The 27502-nt window shown below is 41.5% G+C and overlaps 1 protein-coding gene across 2 annotated transcripts in view; it reads right to left on the reverse strand.

Moving 5' to 3' along the window:
- The window catches only part of rap1gds1 (RAP1, GTP-GDP dissociation stimulator 1), a 40344-nt gene that overhangs the window by 2975 nt on the left and 9867 nt on the right, over positions 1 to 27502 (reverse strand). Inside the window, exons 5-14 of one of the 2 annotated variants that reach the window (XM_078276545.1) lie at positions 20355 to 20501; positions 16239 to 16367; positions 15790 to 15915; positions 10667 to 10810; positions 8934 to 9065; positions 7983 to 8117; positions 4098 to 4223; positions 2431 to 2570; positions 1701 to 1827; positions 864 to 992 (exon numbers count right to left, since the gene is read on the reverse strand). In XM_078276545.1, coding sequence (XP_078132671.1) covers positions 864 to 992; positions 1701 to 1827; positions 2431 to 2570; positions 4098 to 4223; positions 7983 to 8117; positions 8934 to 9065; positions 10667 to 10810; positions 15790 to 15915; positions 16239 to 16367; positions 20355 to 20501 — 1335 coding nt within the window. The remainder of the gene's footprint in view (positions 1 to 863; positions 993 to 1700; positions 1828 to 2430; positions 2571 to 4097; positions 4224 to 7982; positions 8118 to 8933; positions 9066 to 10666; positions 10811 to 15789; positions 15916 to 16238; positions 16368 to 20354; positions 20502 to 27502) is intronic. The other variant, XM_078276546.1, reaches the window with a different exon arrangement.

Genomic DNA, 27502 nt, shown 5'->3' on the forward strand with positions numbered 1-27502 from the left:
TCTTTTTTGAATAATTAGTGAAGATAAACAGTATTTGTGTTCCAAAGAGAAACAGAGATGGAGAATGTGGAGTATGACTGTCCTGTCCTCTGTCCTCCTACCTGTGTTGAGGCGATTCACTGAGAGAGGGGCTGCTTTGGCTCAGCCAGCAGCTTAGTAACAATTTGCCAAATGTTAATACACGTATACGTGGCAAATTAAAGTGCAATAATATTGTTCAATATTGGGATTGATGACGATATGACTTACAACAAATATTGAAGTGAAAAAGTTGCCCAAAGTATGTACTCTTGAAACTATTTGACTCTTAGATTTCTAGAGAAAGTTAAGGGATAAATAACAGTTATAAGATGAAATGGTTTTTCGTTTAAGCTGTGCACGCTCCTGCAAGGTGCTCGCACTTCCACGCCCCGTGACGGCATTGATCCCCATCGAGGCTACACAGAAAAGTAACATTAAGCCTCTCAGTTATTTCCAGAGATGGGACTCAGCCATGTTTCAAACTCCTCGTCTTCCAACCATATGTCCAAAAACTTTCCCCATTAGCGAGGTAGCGCCCGGGTATAAAGGGACCTTCATGTAACGTTAAGAAGCAGCAGCAGTCGTGGGTTAGTGAGTGCACTGATGGTTGTCCTTTTCGGGTGACGTCAAATCAAGCAGGGTTCCGTAAATAAACCACACAGAATCCCACTACGCGCTCATGCAATCTTTAAATTCATGCTAACTTTAGCATACAACCTTTTTGGACAAATATACATTTTGAAAACAAGCTACAATATGCAATGCCTTGGGGAACGGACTTTTCTAGGACTTTTTGAAGGACTTCAATTTCAATAAATGTATTTATCAACTTGAAGTCTGACCTGAGCCCATGACTGCACAGATGAGGATCATCGAGTTGTATTTGATCTCTGGAGCACTCCTCTCGTCTGACAGCAGCTTGTGAAGCACCGACACCAGGTTGGCTCCAACAAAGTCCTTCTCAGCTGCAACTGAAATCCAGAGAAAGAGTCTGAATATCACGATATGTTTTCTACAATAGGTACTACAGAGAACAAAGCAGGTGTAATTAAATAAAGTCACAGGACTGAGTCCAAGTGTTTTCAGTACTCCTGCAGAGAACTCTGCAGACAGTTTAGACCTTTGCCTTAACGTAGTCCTTCATACAGTCCTACCAAGCTTCTGTTCACGCTGGATCACATATTCGCAAGTGCAGCCCAACTCTTTTCATGTGCCTCCAGCATGTTTGGTTCTGTAAACTGACTTCTGAATAGGTAGAAATGTAACGGCGCATTCGCACCACTGTTTACTTCCTAAAGGGAAAGAGAATCATCGTGCTTTTTGTTTCTCCAGATATTACGAATCCAGAAATGACGACGTTTGATTTTCAGATGTCTCTGGGACTTCCAAAACAGGTACAAACTAGATTCTCGGATGAAAATAGATTCTCTGCTAATTTCAAGATGTGCTCCAATCCGCTGTGTGCTAATAAAGGCGGTGTGGACAATGATGTCTTGAAAGCAGAGTGAAGTGTGTATAAGATTATGGAGTTTTTATATTTAAAATGTCATATCAACTGATTGCAATAATGCAATAACACAAAAAGGCAAACCTATGACCATCTTCAATTTTGCAGACGTGTTAGCTGTAAACACGACTAAACAATAACGACATTTTGATGGATTTATTTTTACTCTTACCCAAATCCAGCGCTGCTATGAGACCCAAAGCCACCAGTGCTTCATTCTGCATAATCATATGCTCACTAGTTGCCATGGTGACTAAGTGCTTGACTCCTCCTCCCTGGATGACAGATCTGACGACTTCCTGAAAAAGAAACCACTCTAATAAACCAACCCTGAGATGTACTTGGAGAATCTTTCAGCACCAGGATGTTCTTGACACTAGCATGTGTTAAAGCCAGACTGTGTCACCTTTGGAAGATGAAATAACACAACAAACATTGTATTAATAAACAATAAAAATGGACAGTTTCTCAATTCAATACTCTCGCTCGTGTTAGCAAACTGATTTTAGACTCCCCTTTATTTGTGTTTCTGCTACACTGCATTTTAGCATTTACTGATGTCACATAGTTGCTTTAAAATTCATAATGGGCAGTGTTTCCTCAAGTTCTGTTTGTCTATGATGGGACATTGTGCACAATGTCTGCCTAAAGGCTGTGTTCTCACAGAGGAAAAACTCCAGTCTGACATAATTACTCACCAGGGGGCTTTCAAAGTCTGGCACTGTGGACCCCCTTTAGACAAAATGGAGACAACTGCACCTCCCCACTTTGCCTGACTGTGATGGTGGGTGGCCAAACTACCCCCACACCTCCCCTTCAACAGTTTGAACCCTTGTGGTTTAAACAGTCCAGGAATGATCAACACTTAGCTTACTAAAGACCTGAAGAGTATTGGGTCTGACCTTGGACTTGCTGTGTCGAATGAGGGCCGACAGGAGCCTGTTGGACTCGCCCATCACCCCTGCATGATCTTTGGCTTCACACCACTCCACTAGCCTCTCCACCAGTTTCCCATTGGTTCCCAGCTGGTCTGCGGCTTCAGCTGAAACGACAGGCACACACGATTATTGTCATTTATTCTGGTGTTGCCAAAGTCCAGTAAAATAATCCTTTTTTTGGATTATTTGTACCCAAATCATTCTATATCGATGACGTTTCATTTACGGGATTGTTCAGGCGCTGCCGGAAATTCCGCCGGACGTCCCTTTTTTCGGCCGGATGTCCGTTACTTTCCTCTTCCTTTGTGTTGGCGTTCTAACCTCTGGTGGATTTGTGAGGACTATGGTTAACTGCTCCTCAGATCTCTGCAGGGTAAATCCAGACAGCTAGCTAGACTATCTGTCCAATCTGAGCTTTCTGTTGCACGACTAAAACTACTTTTGAACGTACACATGATCCACCAAAACAAGTTCCTTCACGAGGAGCTTAGCACCGCCCAAGACGATTGTGATTGGTTTAAAGAAATGCCAATAAACCAGAGCATGTTTTTCTTTCCATCCCAGAATGCTGTGTGGACTAGCCAGACCCTCCTCCGCAGCACTGTGCAGGAAGGTCTAGAAATGCGAGACTTTTCCCAAATATATCTAACTGCATTTCAAGGTTCATTCTCTGAAGGCGCGGTAACTCTCCAGCCACCTCTCTGTCAGCTCCACAAATGTATTCTGAATTGTCTATTTTACAAATATTAGTTGTGCTTTTTGTGGTTTGGACATTGGACGGTGATGGCATGTGGCTAGGAGTCCCTCATCAGGATCGGAAAATCCACTTGCCAGTCTCCAGCCGACCCTGGTCACGTTTCCACATGTAAACATCAGAGTAAACACAGAAGAAAAGGTGGAGAAGATGAGCTCAAGCTAGCAAGACCATCTCTGCCACCATCTCATGACTACGAGTCGCTCATTAAGATAGGAAAATGTACACACCAGTGTCCTGCTGACTCTGCTGGCCTGGCTGGTCAAGGTTTTCAAATGTAAACATAAACAGAGGAAAAGGAGAAGATGGCCATCATCTACGACCTATGGCTACGATAACTGCGACCATCTCCATCTCTATATGAGAGGAGGCACCAAGGCAAGCGTGGAGGAACTGAACACCAACTGCATCTTCCCCGCTGCCAGTGTGCAGGCATGTGACGTTGAGCAGGGTGACCTCCGTGTCTGCGTTGGTTTCCAGCAGGATGTCAGGAGCTGTGGAGTCCTTTGCCAAGACTTCCTGAAAACTCAAATGGTTTTGAGGATTTTTTTCTCTCTCAGGTGACTAAACCACATTTTTATTTCACGCTCATCGGCGACTTTCTTTATATTAAACGATCTGTCCAGTGTCAAGACTTAAGCAGCAGTTACCATATGTGTGTGTCTTCATGAATACGTTGATTATCATACCAAAGCTAAAATAGAGCCGAGGGGAAAAGAACATAATCAACTGATGATACTGACCACGTTTTGAGAAGATACACCTTAGAATTTAGAACTGCGTCACAGTCTATAATGGGTTGTCAGAGTGGATATATTTGCTGTGATAATGTTCATGGATTTGGTGCAAACATAAAATAACTGATGAAAATCTCTACCTTGTGTATCGATGAGCATACGTAACGTCCCCAGGAGTTTAAACTGGACTGGAGGCATCTCGGATTGCAAAAACTTCAACACCACGACTGCTACTCCAGCTGACAGCATCTTGGATTTGTTTACCACTGGAGAGAAGAAATGAGGGACATTAAAACACAGAGAAGCAACACTGCAAAGACTTTAATTGATTATCATACAGTGTTTCCTCTAGGATTCTGTTCACAGCGGGGGGGAAGGGTTAGGATTTTAAGAATTAGTACGGGTGCACTAGCTACACGGCTGGCCGCCAACAGCAATGAACAATAGTTATGTTATGGTTCCTGAGCATGTTCCCATAGGAACATATTATGCTGGTACAGCAGGAAAAAGTTGTAAACGTAACATTACCCAAGTCAATGCAGTGTGTCGTTTGTTTTTAGCAACAGTTTGCTTTATTTACAGTAGTTGCTCAAAAGCACAGAGCTCCAGACTGACTTTTTCAACTGAACATTTTAGGGGCGCAACCAGAAAATGTAGGGGCACACACCATAAATCAACATGCTAACCAAATATTCACATTTCTACTAATTTCCACTGTATTACTAATTAATACTTTGATAATAGATGCAGAAATTACAATGGGCTGTTGTAAATTCAGTGTCACTTTTGAAGATGCAACATAGAAGGTTAACTGACAGCACCATCGTTGTCATGAAAAACTAAAAATATATATATATATATATATATAAATAAAAAATATCGGTATCGATACCTGAAATTCAGTTCCGTTACCCAACGGTACCTTTTTTTTGGTACTATCCCTCTATAATTACAAAACAATTATTTCAGTTGTAAAAATGATTGTCAAACCTATTTATCCTATGTACTTAGAACATGTTATTTTATTAATTAAAAAAAAATCCTCTTCCTCCCAAACCCATCCCTACAACCTGTTAAATAGAATAATTATTCATTTCTTACTCACTGTAACTTGTATTTGTATAATCTTTTTTAGCCTGTTTTATTTTCATGACCGTTTTTAATTTCTCTTTAATGTTTCATGTAGAGCACCTTGAGTTGCCTTGTTGCTGAAAGCTGCTGTAGAGATAAAGTTTCCTTGCCTTACAACCTCAGCCTGTCAGTCAGACCCCAGGGCACAGAAACCACTGTTGTGCCTGCTTAGGAAGTGTAACGTCAACAGCACCGCGACTGCTTTCTCCTCACCATTAATATCATATCGCAGCAAACGCTGTCTGTGTGGAGTTTTGAAAAACCGTAACCACACTTGAAACCACTTTATCGGCATCTCCGTGACTTCAACAAAACTGCAGAGCCGACGTAGTTTGCACCGTCCGCAGCTATGCGTGTGTGTGCGAGTGTGTGTGCGTTTCTGTCAGAGCTCCGCTCTCTGTCAATTTTCAGAGAGGACAGATAAGCTTGAGCTTACACGCTCTCAGGTACTGAAATTTCGACGTTTAACGTGTAAAAAAGGGGGCATATTTACTGGTCGCACACTCTCAAATTTTGGTCGCAAAATGCCCTGAAACATATGTCTTACAATTACATTCCAGCATATAGTGTCCTTTCTCTCACAGAAAGAGTTATATTTCAGTCTTTGAACCAGAATATATATATATATGTATATATATATATACACACATATACATACACACACTTATTAAGAGTAGTATAAAGAGTCAATGGATTACATTTTTTAATCCCGATTAATCGCATGATTGTCATAGTTAACTCGCCTCCTAGTTACATTTTGAATCGCAAATAATCACACATTTTTGTATCTGTTATAGATGTACTTTAAAAGTTTTTAATGCTCAAGTGGTATTTGAGACTGGACTACTCCAGTGGTAACTCAGTTCACATCGACAGCACATGTAAAGAACTTTAGTCTTGTGGAGAGCTTGCCATTCAAAAGACCCTTTCTTAATCCATTTCTGCTGAAAGGGTTTTGTTTGTGCTAGCCATCCAATCCCGTTCATGGATGTAATATAAGACCTGTAAGACCCGCTCCCAGTCCGCCGCCTCGTCTCTGTCAGAATAATAGGTATTTACAGTCAGGTCCATAAATATTGGGACATCGACACAATTCTAATCTTTTTGGCTCTATACACCACCACAATGGAGTTGAAATGAAACGAACAAGATGTGCTTTAACTGCAGACTTTCAGCTTTAATTTGAGGGTATTTACATCCAAATCAGGTGAACGGTGTAGGAATTACAACAGTTTGTATATGTGCCTCCCACTTTTTAAGGGACCAAAAGTAATGGGACAGATTAACAATCATAAATCAAACTTTCACTTTTTAATACTTGGTTGCAAATCCTTTGCATTCAATTCCAGCCTGAAGTCTGGAAGGAATAGACATCACCAGACGCTGGGTTTCATCCCTGGTGATGCTCTGCCAGGCCTCTACTGCAACTGTCTTCAGTTCCTGCTTGTTCTTGGGGCATTTTCCCTTCAGTTTTGTCTTCAGCAAGTGAAATGCATGCTCAATCGGATTCAGGTCAGGTGATTGACTTGGCCATTGCATAACATTCCACTTCTTTCCCTTAAAAGACTCTTTGGTTGCTTTCGCAGTATGCTTCGGGTCATTGTCCATCTGCACTGTGAAGCGCCGTCCAATGAGTTCTGGAAGCATTTGGCTGAATATGAGCAGATAATATTGCCCGAAACACTTCAGAATTCATCCTGCTGCTTTTGTCAGCAGTCACATCATCAATAAATACAAGAGAAGCAGTTCCATTGGCAGCCATACATGCCCACGCCATGACACTACCACCACCATACTTCACTGATGAGGTGGTATGCTTTGGATCATGAGCAGTTCCTTTCCTTCTCCATACTCTTCTCTTCCCATCACTCTGGTACAAGTTGATCTTTGTCTCATCTGTCCATAGGATGTTGTTCCAGAAATGTGAAGGCTTTTTTAGATGTTGTTTGGCAAACTCTAATCTGGCCTTCCTGTTTTTTGAGGCTCACCAATGGTTTACATCTTGTAGTGAACCCTCTGTATTCACTCTGGTGAAGTCTTCTCTTGATTGTTGACTTTGACACACATACACCTACCTCCTGGAGAGTGTTCTTGATCTGGCCAACTGTTGTGAAGGGTGTTTTCTTCACCAGGGAAAGTATTCTTCAGTCATCCACCACAGTTGTTTTCCGTGGTCTTCCAGGTCTTTTGGTGTTGCTGAGCTCACCGGTGCGTTCTTTCTTTTTAAGAATGTTCCAAACAGTTGATTTGGCCACACCTAATGTTTTTGCTATCTCTCTGATGGGTTTGTTTAGATTTTTCAGCCTAATGATGGCTTGCTTCACTGATGGTGACAGCTCTTTGGATCTCATATTGAGAGTTGACAGCAACAGATTCCAAATGCAAATAGCACACTTGAAATGAACTCTGGACCTTTTATCTGCTCCTTGTAAATGGGATAATGAGGGAATAACACACACCTGGCCATGGAACAGCTGAGCAGCCAATTGTCCCATTACTTTTGGTCCCTTAAAAAGTGGGAGGCACATATACAAACTGTTGTAATTCCTACACCGTTCACCTGATTTGGATGTGAATACCCTCAAATTAAAGCTGAAAGTCTGCAGTTAAAGCACATCTTGTTCGTTTCATTTCAACTCCATTGTGGTGGTGTATAGAGCCAAAAAGATTAGAATTGTGTCGATGTCCCAATATTTATGGACCTGACTGTATGTGCATTGAAGTACAAAGTTACCCTAACCCACCCAGTCAGACTTGGGTCCAGTCATACCTTAGTAACTAGGAACCAAGTGGACCTTTAAAGACCTCTAGATGACACAGATGCTGTGTGTGTGTGTGTGTGTGTGTGTGTGTGTGTGTGTGTGTGTGTGTGTGTGTGAGATGCAGCGGCTCACCGGGTATGGCCAGGTTCCGCAGGGCGCTCAGCGCTGCATGTTGAACAGTGACGTTGCCTTCCTCGACGTGCCGATCCAACAGCTCCAGAAGCTTCTGCACAATCCCAGTGTCCACCATGTGGATGCAATTCCCGTCTACACATTAAGAAATAAATGCAACAAAAGCAGATACCTTCATGTTGTGTCAGATACTGACCAGCGCTGGCTGGGTCCTACGGTTCAATTACTGTTACGAGTTATTAATGCTGTAACATAATATTATATCAACGGTAGATATGTTCCCAGTAAGTTATCGAGTTTACAAATATGTATAAATATCTTGAATAAGGTTCAATTATCCCAAATCTACTTTTTGTCCACTATAATTTAATTTACTTTTGCCAAAGCACATCACTCCCTCAGCTGACGAGATGAAATTGGATAGATACCACTTTGAATACGTTTGTGATACATATATCAATATTTTATTTGTTGTACTACTGTCATTTTGCTGCTGCAATGTCCCACTTTAACAGGGATGGTAAAAGTTGCGGTCGATAACTTTCCTCTGGAACTTAAAGATACATTATAGTGCGTAGTTTCTGTCTCCCCCATGAGGAATTCTAAGTAATGACAAAAACACTGTCGGCGTGTCCACATGATACAAGCCTTCTGTGATCGTGCACACGCCCCCACCCCTCCTCAAAACAGTTGCTAGTAGCCAAGGAGGACACGGAGGATTAAAAAAACATGATGGACTCTTCAGAATAGGTCATTATCTTTCTGCCAGACGACACCATTTTCAAAACATAGTCCTACTGAGAAATCCAGAGAGAGTTGTGTGGAGCTGATAGTCTTAATTAGCTTTGTAGCAACTCATTTGGCAACGGCTTGAATGTAACGGACGTTCATTAATATCAAAAAGTAACGCACTAAAGCTTTAATCTTGCATCTGTGTGAAGTTAAACTTACCGTTGCGAGCAAAATTAGCAATGGCCAGCGCCCCAGCGAGCTGCAGCTGATGGTTATGAGATGGTATCCAGGACAGGACCCTCTGGAAGACGCTGCCCTTTCCTCCCTCAAACAGCTTCTGCATGGACTCGTCTACACAACACAAGGAAGACAGGTCATTGTACAACGCTCGTCAATACCTCACAGACCAAAAACACAAGCCTGTTCCTGACTCAACTTTTGTAATTAAGAATAATTGTTTATTTATTTTCATATATATATATATTTATTGACACCTTTATTGTATGCTTTATCAAGACACACAATGATCGTTAATGTATTTTATTACTAGAAGCATACATGCACTCTCACTTCAGAAAATAAACAAGGTTATTTACATATAAAAATATATATAATGCATTAAGGCTCTGAGGCATTCTCTATGGCTTAGTGGCAGGTATTTGTTATCCCTGCTGATTCAACACACATGTATTGTTTAGTCTTCCCTCCTCTTCTGTGTCTTGTTTGGGGAAGTAACTCTTCAAATGTGGCACCTATTTATGTCAATGATACATTCATTCATTTTAATTAAAATTATTAGTATTGATCAGCTTATAGTAGTGTATATATTATATAATATATATATATATATATATATAATATATATATATATATATATATATATAGGGCAGGACAACCTCACTCTGAACAGTCAAATTGAGATCCCTTAGCGCTAGCTTCACAATGGAGCGTTCAATCAAGACAATGCAGTTTAGCTGGCTCACATGTGTGAGATACAGTACATGTATAGCGGCTGTGGATGTGGATGTTTTGGGGTTTTTGATTTTCCTTTTCCTCCAAAAAAAATCCTCTATGCAGGAGAAACCCTGAGCATGAGGGACTGATACCGATAGGCACGTTTCTCTAGCATCGTGCTCGCATTGTTTTGAAGCGAAGGCTAGTGGTGGTACTGTGAATGTACACATAGCGAATTACAACTTGTGAATCAAAACTATTTTATTAAAATGAAAAATGTATACAGTATAATATTTAAGCAGCTTAAATGAGTAGGGGGCTGTTTGGCCGCCAGCCGGCACTTATGGAAAGCTCTGAAAATAGCATGTCATCTAAACCTGGCACCGGAAACTCTGACACACCATATATAACACACCATGTTCAGGTCTATTTCACTGCAATAATATATTACATAAAGGTTGAATTATTAATACTCATCATCAGTGCTGGACAGAAGACTGTGTGCTTTTAGTTTTATGGACGTGTGTAGGTTATAATTCACAAAATCTTTTTTAGCACATTCTGCACTAAACCATTCAGCCTCTTTTTTTTCTTAGGTTGAACAGCTATTTCGTATATATTTGTACCTGTAGTTATTGTTTATTTCATAATAATGTTGTGCATGTATGCACCAACCACCTAGGCAAATTCATTGTAAGTGTTACTTACTTGGCAATAAATCCTTTTCTGATTCTGACCATGTATATTTGGCTGCAGGATCTGTGCTGCAACAGTAATCTAACAGTTTGAAGTACATTTCCAATTACACAAGGTTCTTTTCATGTTTGGATTTGGCTGCCTGTGCCTACCGAATGCCCTGAAACCTAATCCACCCTAACGTTATGTAGCTAACTTATTTTACCGTTGAATATTTTATGACAGAACACATCCACCAAAGCAAGTTTGTGGTATAATTGGTGATTCTACAACCAGTTCTTACGAGTTAACATTGGGTTTACCTCCCAGCAGCAAGAGAACCATGAGGTCTGAGGCAGTCTTGAGCTGGGCGATGTCCTCCTCCCTCTCTCCATCTACAGTCTGAGCCACAACGTCCAGGAGACATTCTACCAAGCCTGCCTCCACCAGCTGGAGCTTTATCAAATCTGGCAGGGGAAGGAGGATGAGACATTGAGAGCAGACCTCAGTGAGCAGTAAAGTCTGAAACACAGACACTGCTGCTGCAATGCAGTGGTGCTTCATATGACATGCATCATATATGCATCATATAATGCAACTAGCACACATAGGACTCATCACTGCCCAGAGTACCAACCTGATAATCTATAAAAAATAAACTGCAACAGAAAATGTGAATCACTGCGCTTTTTCCATCCACGACCATTATGCGAATATTAGATAGTGTAGCACATCCAGATAAGTAGTTGGTGGAGCTCATTCTCCAGGCACGTGCCATTAATTAAGTAAAGCTCATGTTGCAGGTTAACCACCACTGTTGATTAATGGGTACATAAAGCACGCAACATATGTATATCATTGTTAAAAATGTCTCCAAATATTGTAAAAGGCCAGTTTTTGTCGTTTTTGGTATTATTGTTTTTTTAACGCAATTCGGTGATGATGTCACGTTGGGGAGACGTTCCTCAGCCTAGTACTAGAACTATGGTGACCGTGCTTCAGCCTAGTACTAGAACTATGGTGACCGTGCTTCAGCCTAGTACTAGAACTATGGTGACCGTGCTTCAGCCTAGTACTAGAACTATGGTGACCGTGCTTCAGCCTAGTACTAGAACTATGGTGACCGTGCTTCAGCCTAGTACTAGAACTATGGTGACCGTGCCTCAGCCTAGTACTAGAACTATAGTGACTGTGCTTCAGCCTAGTACTAGAACTATGGTGACTGTGCTTCAGCCTAGTACTAGAACTATGGTGACTGTGCTTCAGCCTAGTACTAGAACTATGGTGACCGTGCTTCAGCCTAGTACTAGAACTATGGTGACCGTGCTTCAGCCTAGTACTAGAACTATGGTGACTGTGCTTCAGCCTAGTACTAGAACTATGGTGACCGTGCTTCAGCCTAGTACTAGAACTATGGTGACTGTGCTTCAGCCTAGTACTAGAACTATGGTGACTGTGCTTCAGCCTAGTACTAGAACTATGGTGACTGCCTGGGGTGAGGAAGAGGTGTTTTTACTGTCAGTGAATAGCACCAAGTGAAAGTCAAGGTTTTCTTTATATCTAGTGACAGTGATCATGTCGTTAGTTCAGATAAGTACTGGTAATCTAGCTAGATCTAGAAATAGAAGGCATCATGCTAGCTATGGGCTAACTTGCCAGTCAGTCCCACCTGTGAAATCCCCGACGTTGTAAACACATTTTCGATTAGATATCTCACGTTTTGATGGTAGCCTACTAGCTCCAGTCACAACATATTTTCCAAGTGTTTATTTATTACTTGGATGGGGGTGCTGTTCGGCTTTTCACAAGTTTAGACAGCTAGCCAACGCTACGCTGACGTTTTGCTAACGTTAGCGCAACAGCGTTAGCATAGACAGCTAGGTTAATATTACGACTGCGTTCGGAGTTTCCTATATCTGCGTCCACGTTGTCAACATAAGACTTGTGGCGTCCTTGTGACTCCTTTTGTACCATCATTATATTGAATGAAATGTTAAGCTTCGCTCCTACGAGATGGGTGGATTTTTGTTACGTTACACACAAAGCTAACTGGCTATAGTTAGCCTCTACGTATGCTAGCGGAATTAGCTAACGTTGCGTAGCCAGCCAGCAGATCGGCAGTAGTTTCGGCGAGCTAACCACGACAGCTGACACAGCCACAAGCGTCTCTATTTCAAACATCACTGCAGGTTGATTGTGGGCGACAATACTGTCGTGGTTAGCTCACCGAAACTACTGCCGATTGCCGAAGTTGCTGGCTAGCTAATTCCGCTAGCATACATACAGGCTAACTATAGCCAGTTAGCTTTGTGTGTAACGTAACAAAAACCCACCCATCTCGTAGGAGCGAAGCTTAACATTTCATTCAATAAAATTATGGTACCAAAGGAGCACTAACGCCACAGGTCTTATGTTGACAACGTGGACGCAGATATAGGAAACTCCGAAGGCAGTCGTAATATTTACCTAGCAGGCTAGGCTAACGCTGTTGCACTAACGTTAGCAAACGTCGGCATAGCTAGCTGTCTAAACTTGTGAAAAGCCAAACATCACCCCCGTCCAAGCTGTGTTTCACTTTCCCTCCAATATTATTATACACATAATAAAGACACATGGACTATACAAAGGCTATATTTAGCAACACCAGTGGCACAGACCGAGACCATAAACAGTGAACAGCGACGGAGCTTTCGTCTGTCGTCTCCCCAACGTGACGTAATGCAATGCATTGTGGGGGAAAAGAGAATCATTGCAAACCGCTGTGAAATAGTACTACTTTTTCGTATTTTATTCCGTTTTGTGATAGCCATTGTATTTGATGTTGTTGGGTAACAGTTTAAATGTTTATTACCAACAAGCAAATTGCGCAAATTCATTAGAAAATAAACCCTGCAACATGGGCTTTAACCATTGCAGAAGAAGAGGGAACAATGAAATTACATCATTAAAAGCCAAACCTCAAACAGTGGAAAGCCATGTGGAAAACAGGATGGAAATATAGCATTTATGTTTATTTCATGTACAGATTTGCGGTAACCTCTCCTCATCGCCCACACAGATCTAAAAGCAGAGCCATTAGCCTGTGTAGTGTGTGTGTGTGTGTGTGTGTGTGTGTGTGTGTGTGTGTGTGTGTGTGTGTGTGTGTGTGTGTGTGTGTGTGTGTGGAGGAGCGAGTGAGAGTGTGATGGTGAATGCAGAGAGAATGGTCAGGGTCAATGAGAGTTAAGCCTAGTAGCGAAGATATCAAGTAAATTTACAGCTGAGGTTGCAGTTTTGTGTGTACTGTATGGGAAAGCTGGAGCAGGAAAAGTGAACACCTGTTTTCCAGAGCGTTCGCGTCGTCGAACATAACACACTACTGGCAATGGAAAAGGAGTCAATGGCATTTTGGTGTCTTATATACGTCACGATTTATTCACTAAGTCTATTTCCATTGCATTTTGCTTCTAGCATTTTTTGGAATTTTCAGAGTTTTCATCTAGCTGTCTTTATATGCACATTGAAAATGTGCTTAACTGCATTACATGTTAATGCATCAATAATAATGATCCTATAATATAATATCACACTGACAAGAGCAATTCTGCATGATGTGCACTTTTACTTATGATACTTTAAGTACAATTTGTTGCAAATACTTTAGTAAAGAAATGTGAATACCACAGCAATCCAGTGTATACGTTATGGTGAACTAATATAGGTTTTTTAAGGAGAAACAAGCTGTCCTGGTATAAGAAACAAAAACATGGGTTCTGTAGGATAATCTACAATCTAAATGAGCCAAATTACAATAGAAAATGGAATGTATAATATCTAGGTATATTAACACATTTATGTAAGATTTTAAAGTACAAGTGAAGAGCTGAAAGACTAAGTCTATTAACCAAGTGACACAAATTCGTCTGCAACAATTTTGATGCTCAATTAATCATTTGAAGGCATTTTTTTTAACCAGAAATGGCAAAAACGTATTGGTAACACCTTGTGAATATTGTCTGTTTTGTTTTATAGTAAACTTAATATCTTTGGGCCTGGAATGTTTGTCGGACAAAATGACACAACTAAACATATCCCCAGGAAAACTTGAAACGGGAATTGTCACTATTCTCAGATATTTTATAGACGAAAGGATTCATAGAAAAAGAATAATCTGCAGATTAGGTGATAGCAAAGTAACAGTCCTATATTGAGTCAGGCATGAAAATGGGTCAGGGGTGAAAAAGGTGAGAAGGATATTACCCCTCTAGGGGGGGTCCGGGGGCACGCTCCCCCGGAAGAACATTTTAAATCTTCCATATTTTAAAGCATCAATCTGATGCATTTTGAGATGCATTTTTTGCCAACCAACAGTGTAATATTTCAGTATGCACTCATTAAAGTGAATTAGACAGTTAAAGTCCTTCTGACATTACACAATAATAAAAGTCATCATTTTAAAAAACTCAAAAGTTTTGGATCAATTTTTACTTCTTCCAACCATATAAAGAGTCAATGTGGATTTACATATTGCAATAATATCATAATCCTACAATGAATCATTGTGAAAACTAAACTTTCCTACTTTGGCCAGGTCATCATCAAAAAAGCACCATTTCTTTTAACTCCTTTCTCAACTAAAGCTGGATCTACATGTTTGATCAACTTTGCCTCCATTTTTTTTAGCCGCGTTACCACGGAGACCACACCGGCACAGCACTCTCACATTTCGGCAAAGACCCGCCCTACTTTGCATCTGATTGGCTAGAACTCGTTTCATTGGTAGGTGAAAGTTCGAGGATTGGTTAAATCCAGCACATCAAAACAAATCCCATGTGGACTTTTTAATTTATTTATTTTTCTAAAATAGTCATACACCAGAGTACTTAACCCCCCTTAAACATTTTCTCATCGAATCTACACCATTCATGTAGGTCACCTATTTTGGTTTCAAAACGGCGAATTTCGCCGAAAGGTGAGTGATTTTCATGTCTGTGAGTGTTTAGGAAACTTTTAATTGCAAGTGTCTTTTGATGTATAGACAATATAGTAAATTACAAAAAAAAATGAAGCACTAAAAAGACACCAATCTAAAAAAAAATTTAGAAAGAGATAGAGAGGCTGAAGTTTCTCTAGAGTAGACCTAAGTAGGACAATGTCCTGGAGACTAACAACCCGAGGTGACTTAGATGCTCAGTCTCACACACACACACACACACACACACACACACACACACAGAGAGAGAGAGAGAAGCTAAGCAAAAGCAGAGCTGTCTGCCATGACTGTGCAGTTAGCTGGAAAGCATGACTCACACTGAGAGGATAATTTACTATAGAGTAGGTGGAAATGATTTTGATCTGCAGTCTCTCACTATTTTGTGCTCAAATATACACACTTCCCATACAGTGGATATGGTTTTTGTAGAACGTAATAGTGATTAAAAAAAAGAACAAAGAAAAATCACATTACCATTTTCTGCAAGTGGAGCCAGAACCTCAAAAATCATTTCCTTCTTCTCATGCTCTGTCTGCTTCTGGAAAAGACGTACCAGCTCTTCAGCAATATTGGTGGAGGCAAACTGCTCTTTGCTGGACTCTGAAAATACCACAGAAGTATCACAGATATGTCATGATTGAGAAGAATTCCTCTCCCCTATATGGATATGTGCATTCCATGTAGGTAATGAAGGCATTTCTAGGCCCTGCAGGAGGAACTGTGAGCCACGCCGTGTCCAACTGAAAACACAATTAATCAACTGCTTTCAAAGGCTGTCAAAACTCAGGCCACAGTCATTTTCAAATTTATTGTTACTATGTTTTGGATTTTTGAAAGACCGACAAAAGAGATATTTGGATACACATCAGAAATTCACCTTTCCCCTCCAAGCTTCTGTCTAACATGTATTTAGGTATACTAACCGAGCTCAGCCAAATTCCCGAAGGCAATTAGACACATTTCTGTCAGGGCTGTGTTGTGGGAATGGATGCCGAGCAGCTTCACCAGAGTGGGAATCACACCCATATTGATCAGCTGAGCTTGTAAGGAATCTGCAAAAAAAAAAAAAAAAAATGCAGACAGACAGGCAGTCAATCTGCTGTTCTGAACATGACGAAGAGCTTAGGAGTTAAAGAGAAAAATGTGTGACATTAGAGTTTAGCTTGAAAGCCCATTTGCAATATGTAAATAAACAGTGACTATTTGAAAATGAGTTTCAAAAACATGTAGCCATGTAAGCTTAAAACACTGTGCCCCGCTTCCATTGAAAGTAGACTGAGAATTAACTTTTTTTTTTTATTAGGACAACATTTCTGTAATATGTTCCAGTGTTAGCCAGCTGGCTAATTTTGGAATGGAATGACCTGGAATCTCTGCTGGAATGTCACACCATTTAAAATACTGGTGGGACCAAGCCTTTGCTTAGTCTGATATGACCAGTAGTTTACGGTGGCTAACGTTAGTAAGATGTTGTTGTGTAACTGACTCTTCTTTTCTTGTGCTAATGTTACACTTCATTTGGCATTAATCATTATCACGGACCATTTGTGACTGTGTGCCCACTTTTTCCCCCCCAGAAGTTACATAGGAACGCATAAACTGTGAATTCACACTGCGATTATTCACCATTTGCAACTTTGCAATCAGTTAGTGGGGATTTTTGGATCCAATTCTTCAGCCCCAAAGGCACCAAAATGTTGAGATAATGTGTTGTTGAAATATCTGTCCCTCCAGGATTTCGCGGCCCTTTTTTTTTGATTGTTGCGGCCCACAATGCCTGATTTCGCGGGTGTGTGTCTGTGTGTGTGTGCAAGCGTCAGTCGCGGGGGAACTGAGCAGCAGCCCCTCCTGCAGCAGAGAGCAGACAGGATTGAAACAGCAGCAGCTTTCAGCAACTTTAGAGTGACAAATCGTTACAGTCTACATTGATGTTAAAATGTATACAGGTTGGCAGGACGGTCTGAAATGTTGGTCTTTCGCTGTACGTTTTGTTGGTAAATGTGAGATGTTCGAGTCACACACACGTCTCGTCTTCATATCACAAACAAGGAAATTATCAACCCGTTCTCACTCCCGATTGGTTATTGGCTCTCAGAGTGCACGTGGGACTGCTGGGATTGGTTGAAGTCGTGGGAAACTTCAGGTTATTGGTCAAATTTGCGGAGATTGGTCAAAATTGCAAGTCGCACCAAATTCGCGGTGACTGGTTGAATTTGTGTGAATTGGCGCGATCGCGACATCGCGAAATCCTGGAGGGACTGAAATATGAAAAAGGTCACGAGGCTTTGGTGTATTATTTTATGCTTATAGAGAACCTGGGGGATAGCCCCCAAAAAGACATGGGAAAGGGATCTTTATTTGGTTTATTGTCTATTTTGTTACCATTTTGTTGGGGGGGGGGAATGTCCTGACTCAATCAGGACATTTAAACTTTTGTATGCAGTTTTGTTTGTGAAACTTGCATTAAAAAGGTGCTATATACAACATTCAGAACATTAATATAGCATCAAACAACTGTTTGCTATTGGGGAGACAGCGGAGTAATGGTGTCCTGACCAGACAACAAAGTCACACTCCCTATGTGTCTTGCAATCCCAGTTTCTCTGTTCATTTGTGTTGGTAGCCGGGCCGGCCGCGCATGCATGTTAGTCCCTCCCTTTGAAAGGCCTGCCCCGTAGCACTGCTGTAGCACTGTTGTAACACTGCTGTAGCACTGCTAATTTCGGCTCAGCCACCTCCATGCTTGCCTGTGATGTCAGAGGTGAGAGCAGTGTGCAGGAAACCCCACCTCAGACTCTGAATGTTGCATAAAGCACCTTTAATAGTTCACTAAATTCACTCATGGAAGTGAAGATGCTTGATGGCAAGAGGTGGTAGAGCTATTAGACGTGCCTGGAGAGCAAAACGTCTATTTAGATGTAGTTTTTTTAAACCGGAGTGGTGGAGGAAGTCAAGAGTGTAGATGAGCAGATCAGAAGAGAGATGGAAGCAGTCCAGTTAAAGTTTCAAGAACAATACTCAAAAAGATCTTTTTAGATCCTTATTGAAGGTCAGTCAGAACTATATAGTAGCACGACAAGCTAAACCTTAAAGCCATGTAAAAGTAAGAAGTAGAAAAAGACACTTAAAAAAAGATGCTACATGTGAAATCAATAAATCAAGACATTAATTCAGAGCATTTTTGGAAGGCAGGTGGCGAAAAGACAAAACAAAAAGCCAATTTTCTTATTAAATCCTATTTAAATGCACCCCTTGTCCTATAGTTTGATATAATCCCATAATCCTTAGTATTTCTACTGACTGTTACAACTGTTTCCCATTTAGATATTTTATATATTGGTTATACAAGTACACTGGACTTGATTACACCACAAAAACAAGGGGAAGGTCAAGAAGCAAAAGCAGAAATGCTACCAAACACCACTGGTGAGAGACAGAAGCCATCAAATAACAATTTTACTCCATGATAAGCCAAAACATGAATCTATATATACTGTTTGTTAAAATAAAAATATCAACCAATATACTTTTTAATCTCTGCAATATCTAGATCTGTATCAGCTTCAAAAAATAAGTATTGGTCTGGCTCTACTAGAAATCTATGAAACATTGCCCTCATTGGGGATAAAGCTTATAACATTACAGCATGTTCTTCTTAAGAGATTCTTTTAACTGATGCAGTTGTTTTTGAAGTAGCAGGTTGAGTTGTCTTAACATATGCTCGATATGAAGAGTTAGCTAGATGCCAAAAGCTGCAAAAAGCCACAAAAAAAAAACATCCATTCTGTTAGCGCAACCCAAAACCTTCATCATCTAGAGCCAAAAGACACTTGGCAGGAGATCCAATGTCGTCAGATCACATTCTTGCTACCGTCAACAAGCCTCGCTGTCACAAAGACACAAACTGTAGCATAGTCCAGAATGAAGATGTATGCAGGGACAGAGCGGTCATTTCACCTTCCTCACCTTTTAAACTAGCAACAACAAAAAAGCAGTGTATGATGGAAATTCATAGTAAACAGCACAGTAAGCCCATTCAAAGTAATGCAGATACAATATGAAGATAGCAACATATGGAAGAGAAAGCATCCTGTGAAACTGGAGGATAAAGTGGAACCTTTTTAAGCATGGGAACATACAAATCTGGGTAAAATTACTTCAATCTATACTCATCTTAAAAGATGTTTGCTACTTTGTTAAACATCTGTAGGCTAAAAAGATAAGACTTACTTACCACTAGATTGTTGAATATATGTATTTCTAAAACATTTTCCACAAGTTGCCCGACTCATTAATATGGTCCTGCGTACTAAACGAATAGTTCTACATTTTGGGAAATACGTTGGTTCACTTTCTTTCAAAGAGCCAGACTGAGGACTGTCAATCTCACATCTGCGTGGTAAGTACAGAGCAGGAGCCAGGACATCCTTAGCCTAGCTTAGCATAAAAACTGAAAGGAGGGGTAAACAGCTAGCCTAGCTCGGCCTCAAGTTTGAAAATACAACTACCAACTATTTTAAAAGCTCCCTAAATAACATGTTATTATTTGTTTAATCTGTACACAACCAAAAATGCAACAAGACTAAGTGTCTACAGCTATAAAAGCGGCTCCTTTGAGGCTTTATTTAGGCACAGCGGTGCTCTGAGCTAAATGCTTACATCAGTATGCTAACATTTAGTTGTTTTAGTTTCAGTCTGGACCAAAGTAGTGGACAGACAGCCCAGCGTTGCCATCACTAGAGCCACGTCGCTAGCATGGCTAACAGCAGGGAAATGAGCTAGCTGACGAAATGAGCTAACTCTCAGCAAATATGAATAACTGCAGATTATCTCAGGGGTGGAGTTGGAAAAGCAAAAGACAGAATGGTAGAAAGATCAGAAGAGAGATCAGTCCAAAAAGGTAAAGCATAGACTGTTCAGTTCAACCCTGCAGTCTAATGACAAAACATTGTGTGACATCATCTGCGTAGAAGAAAGAGAACATCCGCTGATTAGTTAAGATTAGTTAACAGTTGTTCTTGGGGGAAGATGGTCATTACCATTATCATTGCTATAGTTCATCAGCATGCCACAAAAGACAGTCAAGAGCTTCTCATTTTCCGGCTCAGTATTTTGGAAGAGGGATTTAATGTGTTCAGCTACTATCTGAGCCCCTCCTGCCAGGTCAACTGCACTCCTGCCCTCATCTGCAAAACAAAGAGGCCAGGACACAAATCAACCACAAAGCAAAGGAAAAAAAAAGGCAAAGAAAAGAGACATAACCACAACCTGAAAAATACATATGAAAGCAACGTAAGCAGTACAAAACATACAAATCAATGCAAACTAAGACTATAAAACAGTCAAGATGCTAAATAAAATAAGTTTAAAGGAAATGATTATGACCACAACCTATATGACATAAACCAAGCCCCGGATTACAGTTCACATGAGGCATATAGTCCATCTATACAGGCCTTTTGTTATTGAAAACTATTCAAGAATCTAAAATTAGATTTATATAATGCCACAAATGATATTGGTAGCCATCTCAACTTTTAGTAGAGTAAGATGCCTCCATATGCGTGCAGTAAATGCAGTGCATATATATATATATATATATATATATATATACATACACACACACACACACACACACACACAGTTTCATAATAAAACATTTTTGCTACGTGTAGGCATGTTTTAAAGACTTAATAGCTAAGAGATATGAAAGGCATTCATCATTATCCTTGAGTGCCTCAGATTCCTTCAAAGGACCCCCCAAGCTGAAGAGCACCAGATGGACACTTTCTACACACTCCAGCAGCACTCCATGCAGACTGTATTGTTGTGGTGGAGTCATTTTTTTGCTCTTTGACTTGGAATGAATTTCGGATGGTTGTTCTCTCTTCTAAGAGTTACTTAAAAAAATACTCCTTAATTATTTGATTAGTCAACTGCATTATTGCAGTCTTATCGTTGTGAAACCTCGGCCCCTCTAAGAGTCTATACCAGGGTGCTGGTAAAGGAGGCTTCAGCCAACTGTCCACCTAACGATCAGGAGAAGCAATGTGGTTTCCGTCCTTGTCGTGGAGGAGTGGACTACCTACTCTAGCAAGGAAAACCCGAAAAGTCATGGGTGATTGTCCATACAGTCTACAACGTGCTTTGTGGACGTACAGAAGGTTTAGGACACAGAAGGTTTAGGAGACTGCCGGCTGTTGATAAGAACCATCCATCCTTGCATAACCAGAGCAAGTTCACTTTCTCTAGTATGTCAAGCAGTCTAGTTGTTGGACTCTGCAAAGGACAGCGTCATATGTACGAGCAGCCAATGAGTGGAAAGCTTTCGTTGGTATCTCCTTTATCAAAGTACGTTTTGCTGGCTGAATCAACCTGTGAACTCCAGGGTCAGTTTGAGTGTGAAGCAGCTGGGATGGGATGTCAGCACCTCAAAGTCTGAGGCCATGGTACTCTGCCAAAAAAAGGTGGATTGCTCATTCCGGGTTAAAAACAAGTGAATGCCCTTTCTACAGACTCGAGCAGCACTCCATGCAGACTGTATTGTTGATGCCCCAAGTAAAAAATTTCTTGGGGTCCTGTTCAGAAGTGAGGGTAGGATGGAGCGCAAGATCGACAAGCAGATCCACGCAGCACTGGCAGTAATGCAGGAATGGCACTGGTACTGGACCGACATGGTGAAGATTAAAATGAGGCTTAAGGCAAAGTTCTTGATTCACGTCACCTATGGTCATGGGGTTGTGGCCGACAATTGTTCTTAATTTCTTTACGAAAGAGACAACCGGACAATCATACAAATACTCCCATCCCATTTCAGGTGTAGAATTGCATGCAACATACACTGTTTTCCCCCCACAATAGCAGTACAGTTGAACCCCTTTTCATCATGTTTTATTGAAAGTGGTTTCAGAAGATCCCGTTTGATCTATTTTACGAAAGCAACGTCTCCCATATTACAGTGCGTTTCTTTAAGGTAGAAAGCAGATGCTTCTCCACACGATCACTGCGCCTATCATACAACCATGCCAGCTTGCTGAGACCCCCTCCACTCAAACAAATGTCACATCCCACCAGATTCCACAGATACCCAGCTTTTCAACTAGAGGACAAACTATGCACCACAACTGACAGCTGTGATTAAAGCCTCTAAAGCTGGCTGTAAAATCAGGCTCAAATTCTGCTGCTCTTCCCTGAGGTCAATACTCAAATACTCCACTGGTACATTCACTAATTAAACTTTCATGTATCATTTTCAAACAAATGTATTATTATCAGATAAACAGCAATACCTTAGTTTATTGTTTGCTTATCACTAAACAAATGGGGTACTGTGTTATCACACGTGGTTCTTAAAATCGAGACTACATTTTCCATAGACCTTTCCTTTATTCCATGTTTAAACACACAATAGCCAAATGTATGCTAACGGCATGTGCATTAAGAAATATAGATATTCCATCAGCCATGTCCAATAATATTGTCACTTCATTCATATATGGTATTTGAAGCCTTTTAGTTGCAGATGAGCATGTACTTAAATGTGTAGAATGGGAGCTCATTATGTCTAACAAACTGTTAGAAATATTGGATTTGTATCGTGCCTGTCTACAGTATTAGTAGTTATAGCATGCAAGTTTAAGAACTAAGTAAAGACAGTGAACTGCCACAGTCTGGCTGCTGTGTGAAGTAGGGCTGGGCGATATGGACCAAAAATCATATCTCGTCATTTTTAGGCTGAATGGCGATACATGATATAAAGCTCTGTACTTTTTACAAAGTGCCACATGTGAGATGTCACAAGCACTTTTATTAAAACAAACCGATCAAATAAAATACAGATAGAAGTTACTTCCCTGTTTGAAAATATAAAGCTGCCAAACATGCAAATGAAAAAATATCTAAAATGCATAGCCTATTTAAATAAAAAATAGGCCTCTGAGAATGCGCCTTCAGAGTACAATTACAGGTTTTCTCTCCTGCTTAACAGTGAAACCTACACTGACAGACAAATCGCTTGCTGACCGGCTAGGACATTACATTACATGTCACGTAGCTGACGCTTTTTTTATCCAAAGCGACTTACAATTGCTATATATGTCAGAGGTTGCACGCCTCTGGAGCAACGAGGGGTTACTATGTTCCACAACAACCCGCTATTCCCTGCTATGCTCCGTAACGCCCTGCTACGCCCTGAACTGCTACAACTATTATTTCTAGTCATAGTTCCATTACCTTTGTTGTTACTATAACTGTCACTGTTCATCATTCCAACTGCAAATATTATTATCACCTGGTAGAGTGCCCATATACAGAGGCTTAGTCCTCAACGCAAAGGTCACGAGTTTGATTCCGACCTGCGACCCTTTGCTGCATGTCATTCCCCCTCTCTCTCCCATTTCAGGTCTAAAGCTGTCCTATCTGATAAAGGCCTAAAAATGCCACAAAAAAATCTAAAAGAATCAGGGAGGACAGGAGGAAAACCAACCCCTGGCATCATGTTATTTAATACAAGTTGGCTACTTATCTTCACTTTCTTGTGTTCAACATAAAATAAAGCAGTAAAACAAATTACAATCAGAATTCGGTTTATTGCAAAGTAGGTTTTCGCATACAAGGAATTTGCTTTAGTGTTTTGGTGCATTGACAAGAAATGGCTTACAAGACTTCTTATAAACAATCAGTGCAGGCTCTGGTGGGAATTAACCTTGTGTGTGTGATGTCACTGGAAGTCTGTCAGTCCAACGCGGGGTGATGAAGAACCCAGTATGTTACAGTGGGAATTTTACACAACACCCTCTTATTATAAAGTGTTAAAACAAAAAACATTAAAATCTTGAATTATTAAAAACAAAGCCAAAAATGAAGTGTGTTATGAGTTATTCTGCCTGTGGGAGGGTTCCAGTCACTTTAAAAGTTGGGAAATTATCTTCGTAGCTGCTGTGAGGGATGCTGTCGCATCCAGTTTTTCAAAAGCAAGAGAGAAGTTAACCCTTTAGGCGCCAGGTTTTATTTTTAAAAATACTAGATTTTGACACCTAAATTTCAGAAGGCTCTGGCTTGAAAGTGGTTTGAAATAGAGACAAAGTGTAAATGAGACAAATATTGAAAATGACTATCCAGATGACACTGTTTATAGTTTGTCAGAGTGTGGAACCTCTCATTACATGGCGCAGCACACAGGCCTACCCCACACTGATTGCACCTGTACTGTGTCTGATGACGACCTTTAGGACGGGTACGATCGGAGCAAACTATGCAGTCTGGACGATCGCCAGTTTCACGGAGCCAGTGGCGTTCTGTAAGCCTCTGTGGCATTTCTCCCCCCTCTGCTGAACGCCTTCCCCGTATTTTGTTTTCTCTCTTGGAGAAGCCCTCAAGCAAAGAAGTGATAATGTCCTGCACAAAGGCCTTCAGTGGCTTGTGTGGACCAGCAGTCATGCTGCAGTAAATGATATGGGCATTGACCATACAGAGGTAGGTTTTCATCCTCTGATCAGCAGTGTCTACTCCCCCCATGAATGAATTGTACCTATCCACACACACAGGTCTGTTTATAGCTCTAAACCCACTGTCCGTATGTTTGGACCTGATCCGTTTCCGGACACACGAGTTCCTGTGAAGAGTGGACAACAAATGGAAACGCTTTACGTCATGCCACGCACACGCCAACATTTTGCCATGCCTCATGAACACTGGGTCATCTCCTCTGGCCAAGGGCAACTCGGTCTTTCTCAGGGCCTTTGGCATACCTCGCCTTTGGCTACTGACTGTCCCACACAAACCATCATCATTTGCCAACTCATTTGCTACAGCTGGTGACGTGTACTAGCTATCCATATACAACTCATGCCCTTTCCCCTTGTGCTGGGCCATCAGCTGCCGAACTAGAACGTAGGTGGCACCTAAATCAGTGACCTCATCACCATGCTGTCCAGTGTACAAAGACCACTGCAGAACGTATCCTGACTTGGCTTCACTCAAAACAAATGCCTTATAACCATATTTGTCCGGTTTCTTCGGATTATACATTTTCAATGTTGACTTTCCCTTGAAAGCAATGGTCATTTCATCCAGTGACAGTTGTTTGCGTGGGCCATAGACAGCTGAGAAGCGTGGAATGATCAGGTCAATTACTGGGCGCACCTTGAACAGTCTATCATAACCTGACTGGCCCCTCTCAACATACTCATCATTATTGGCAAAGTGGAAGAAAGACAGGATCATTTCGAATCTGTTCCTAGACATCACTTTCCCAAATCCCGGTGTAAAAGTTGGCCAAAATTCTGCCCAATAATCCTCAATCTCTGATTTATGTACCAGGCCCATGCACAAATGCAGTGACAGGAAGGCTTTCATTTCAGGGACAGTGACATCACACCATTCATGAAACCGTGATATAATACTGATGAGCGTACCGATTTGTCTCCATTGTAATGTGGGACAAAAAATCAATTGATTCAATCAATTGAATCACTGCTAAGCTCTCTGTCACCACAATATCCAATTTGCTCATCAAAGGGCTTTATCCAGTCCTGATATAATTCCTCATCTCTCAAGTAAGCCCAGCCACCATTACCATTAACATCATCATTTCCAGCCCTGTTCTGCCTTCTCCTGTTGCCTCTACCACGTCCACCTCTCCTATGGACACTGCGACCTCGTGTACCCCTGCCCCCTCTTCCATTTTGCAAAGGGCTGAAAGACTCATCATCACTACTTTCAGCCCTATTTAGACCACCCCTGCTGCCTCTACAGCGCCCACCAGCCCTTCTACGAACACTTCGCCCACGTCTCCCCCTGCTAGTGTTGGGTGCTTTGTGAACACTGCTGCGTTGCATGGCTGCACCACTGCCGCATATTGACGCACCGTGACCGGCGCTGTAGAAAGCGCGAACACTAACACCGCTGGTCCCAGCACTATTCTCACCACCCCCCGCTACTTCTACTAGCACGCTCACTAATCGACCGATCATCATCTCCCAAAGGTGGATTTTCCCCTTCAGAATCAGGATAAGCTAATAGGAGCCACATCGCTTCACTAAGTGTAAACTTTTTGCTTGCCATTTTCTCTCAATAACTCCTAAATCCAGCAATACCGCTTCAGCATAAATAGCTTTGTGGCACACTATCTCCGATTTCTCACCCAACAACTGCTCAGTAAGGAAAGTAGCTATTGGCTGTCCTAAAAGTCGCCTAATTTGCATAATTATTTTGTGTGAGAGTGAAGAAACATTTACATTTACACCCCACTTTGTAAGCTAGGGCGGGAACGGCGGCGGCCATGCGCATGCGTGATTCATTTGCAGCCTGGACGCGGAGTGGTGTGTCTCCTCTCTGCTCTGACTGCAGGCTGGGACTGCTGACCGCCTGTGAGTGCTTTTGGACGGGGGAGGGGCTCCCAGCAGCACCCGCTCCTCGTTGAGCACAGTAATTGCAGAGTGATACGTGCTTTCACGAGTCTCCAAACACCACAAAAGTCTCCAATAACACCAGAAAAAGTCGCTAGTCGCTTTTGACAAAAAAAGTCACGTTTGGATGGGATTTTCTCGAACATTTTGCATTGAAGCATGACGTATTTCTGAGCTAAGGTCTAAGTAGTGGAGTGGTGTGTGTCTCCTCTCTGCTCTGACGGCAGGCTGTGATTGCTGCACGAGGCTGACACTGACCGCCTGTGAGTGCTTTTGGACGGGGGAGGGGAGTAGCCTACGAATGACATAGAACACTCTATTCGGAGAAAACAGCAGTTTGATTCAGTACCGTGTCGTGTCCCTAATTATTTTGTGTAAGAGTGAAGAAACATTTACATTTACACCCCGCTCTGTAAGCCAGGGCAAGAACGGCGGTGCATACGTGATTCAATGCAGCCTGGGCGCGGAATGCTGTGTCTCCTCTCTGCTCTGACGGCAGGCTGTGACTGCTGCGCGAGGCTACTGAGAGACTGACCGCCTGTGAGTGCTTTTGGACGGGGGAGGGGCTCACAGCAGCAAACGCTCCTCGTTGAGCACAGTAATTGCAGAGTGATACGTGCTTTCACGAGTCTCCAAACACCACAAAAGTCTCCAATAACACCAGAAAAAGTCGCTAGTCGCTTTTGACAAAAAAGGTCACGTTTGGATGGGATTTTCTCGAACATTTTGCATTGAAGCATGACGTATTTCTGAGCTAAGGTCTAAGTACGGGATGTCTG

Source organism: Sander vitreus, chromosome 19 (assembly GCF_031162955.1).
Source record: "Sander vitreus isolate 19-12246 chromosome 19, sanVit1, whole genome shotgun sequence".
In the NCBI taxonomy this organism is placed as follows: Eukaryota; Metazoa; Chordata; class Actinopteri; order Perciformes; family Percidae; genus Sander; species Sander vitreus.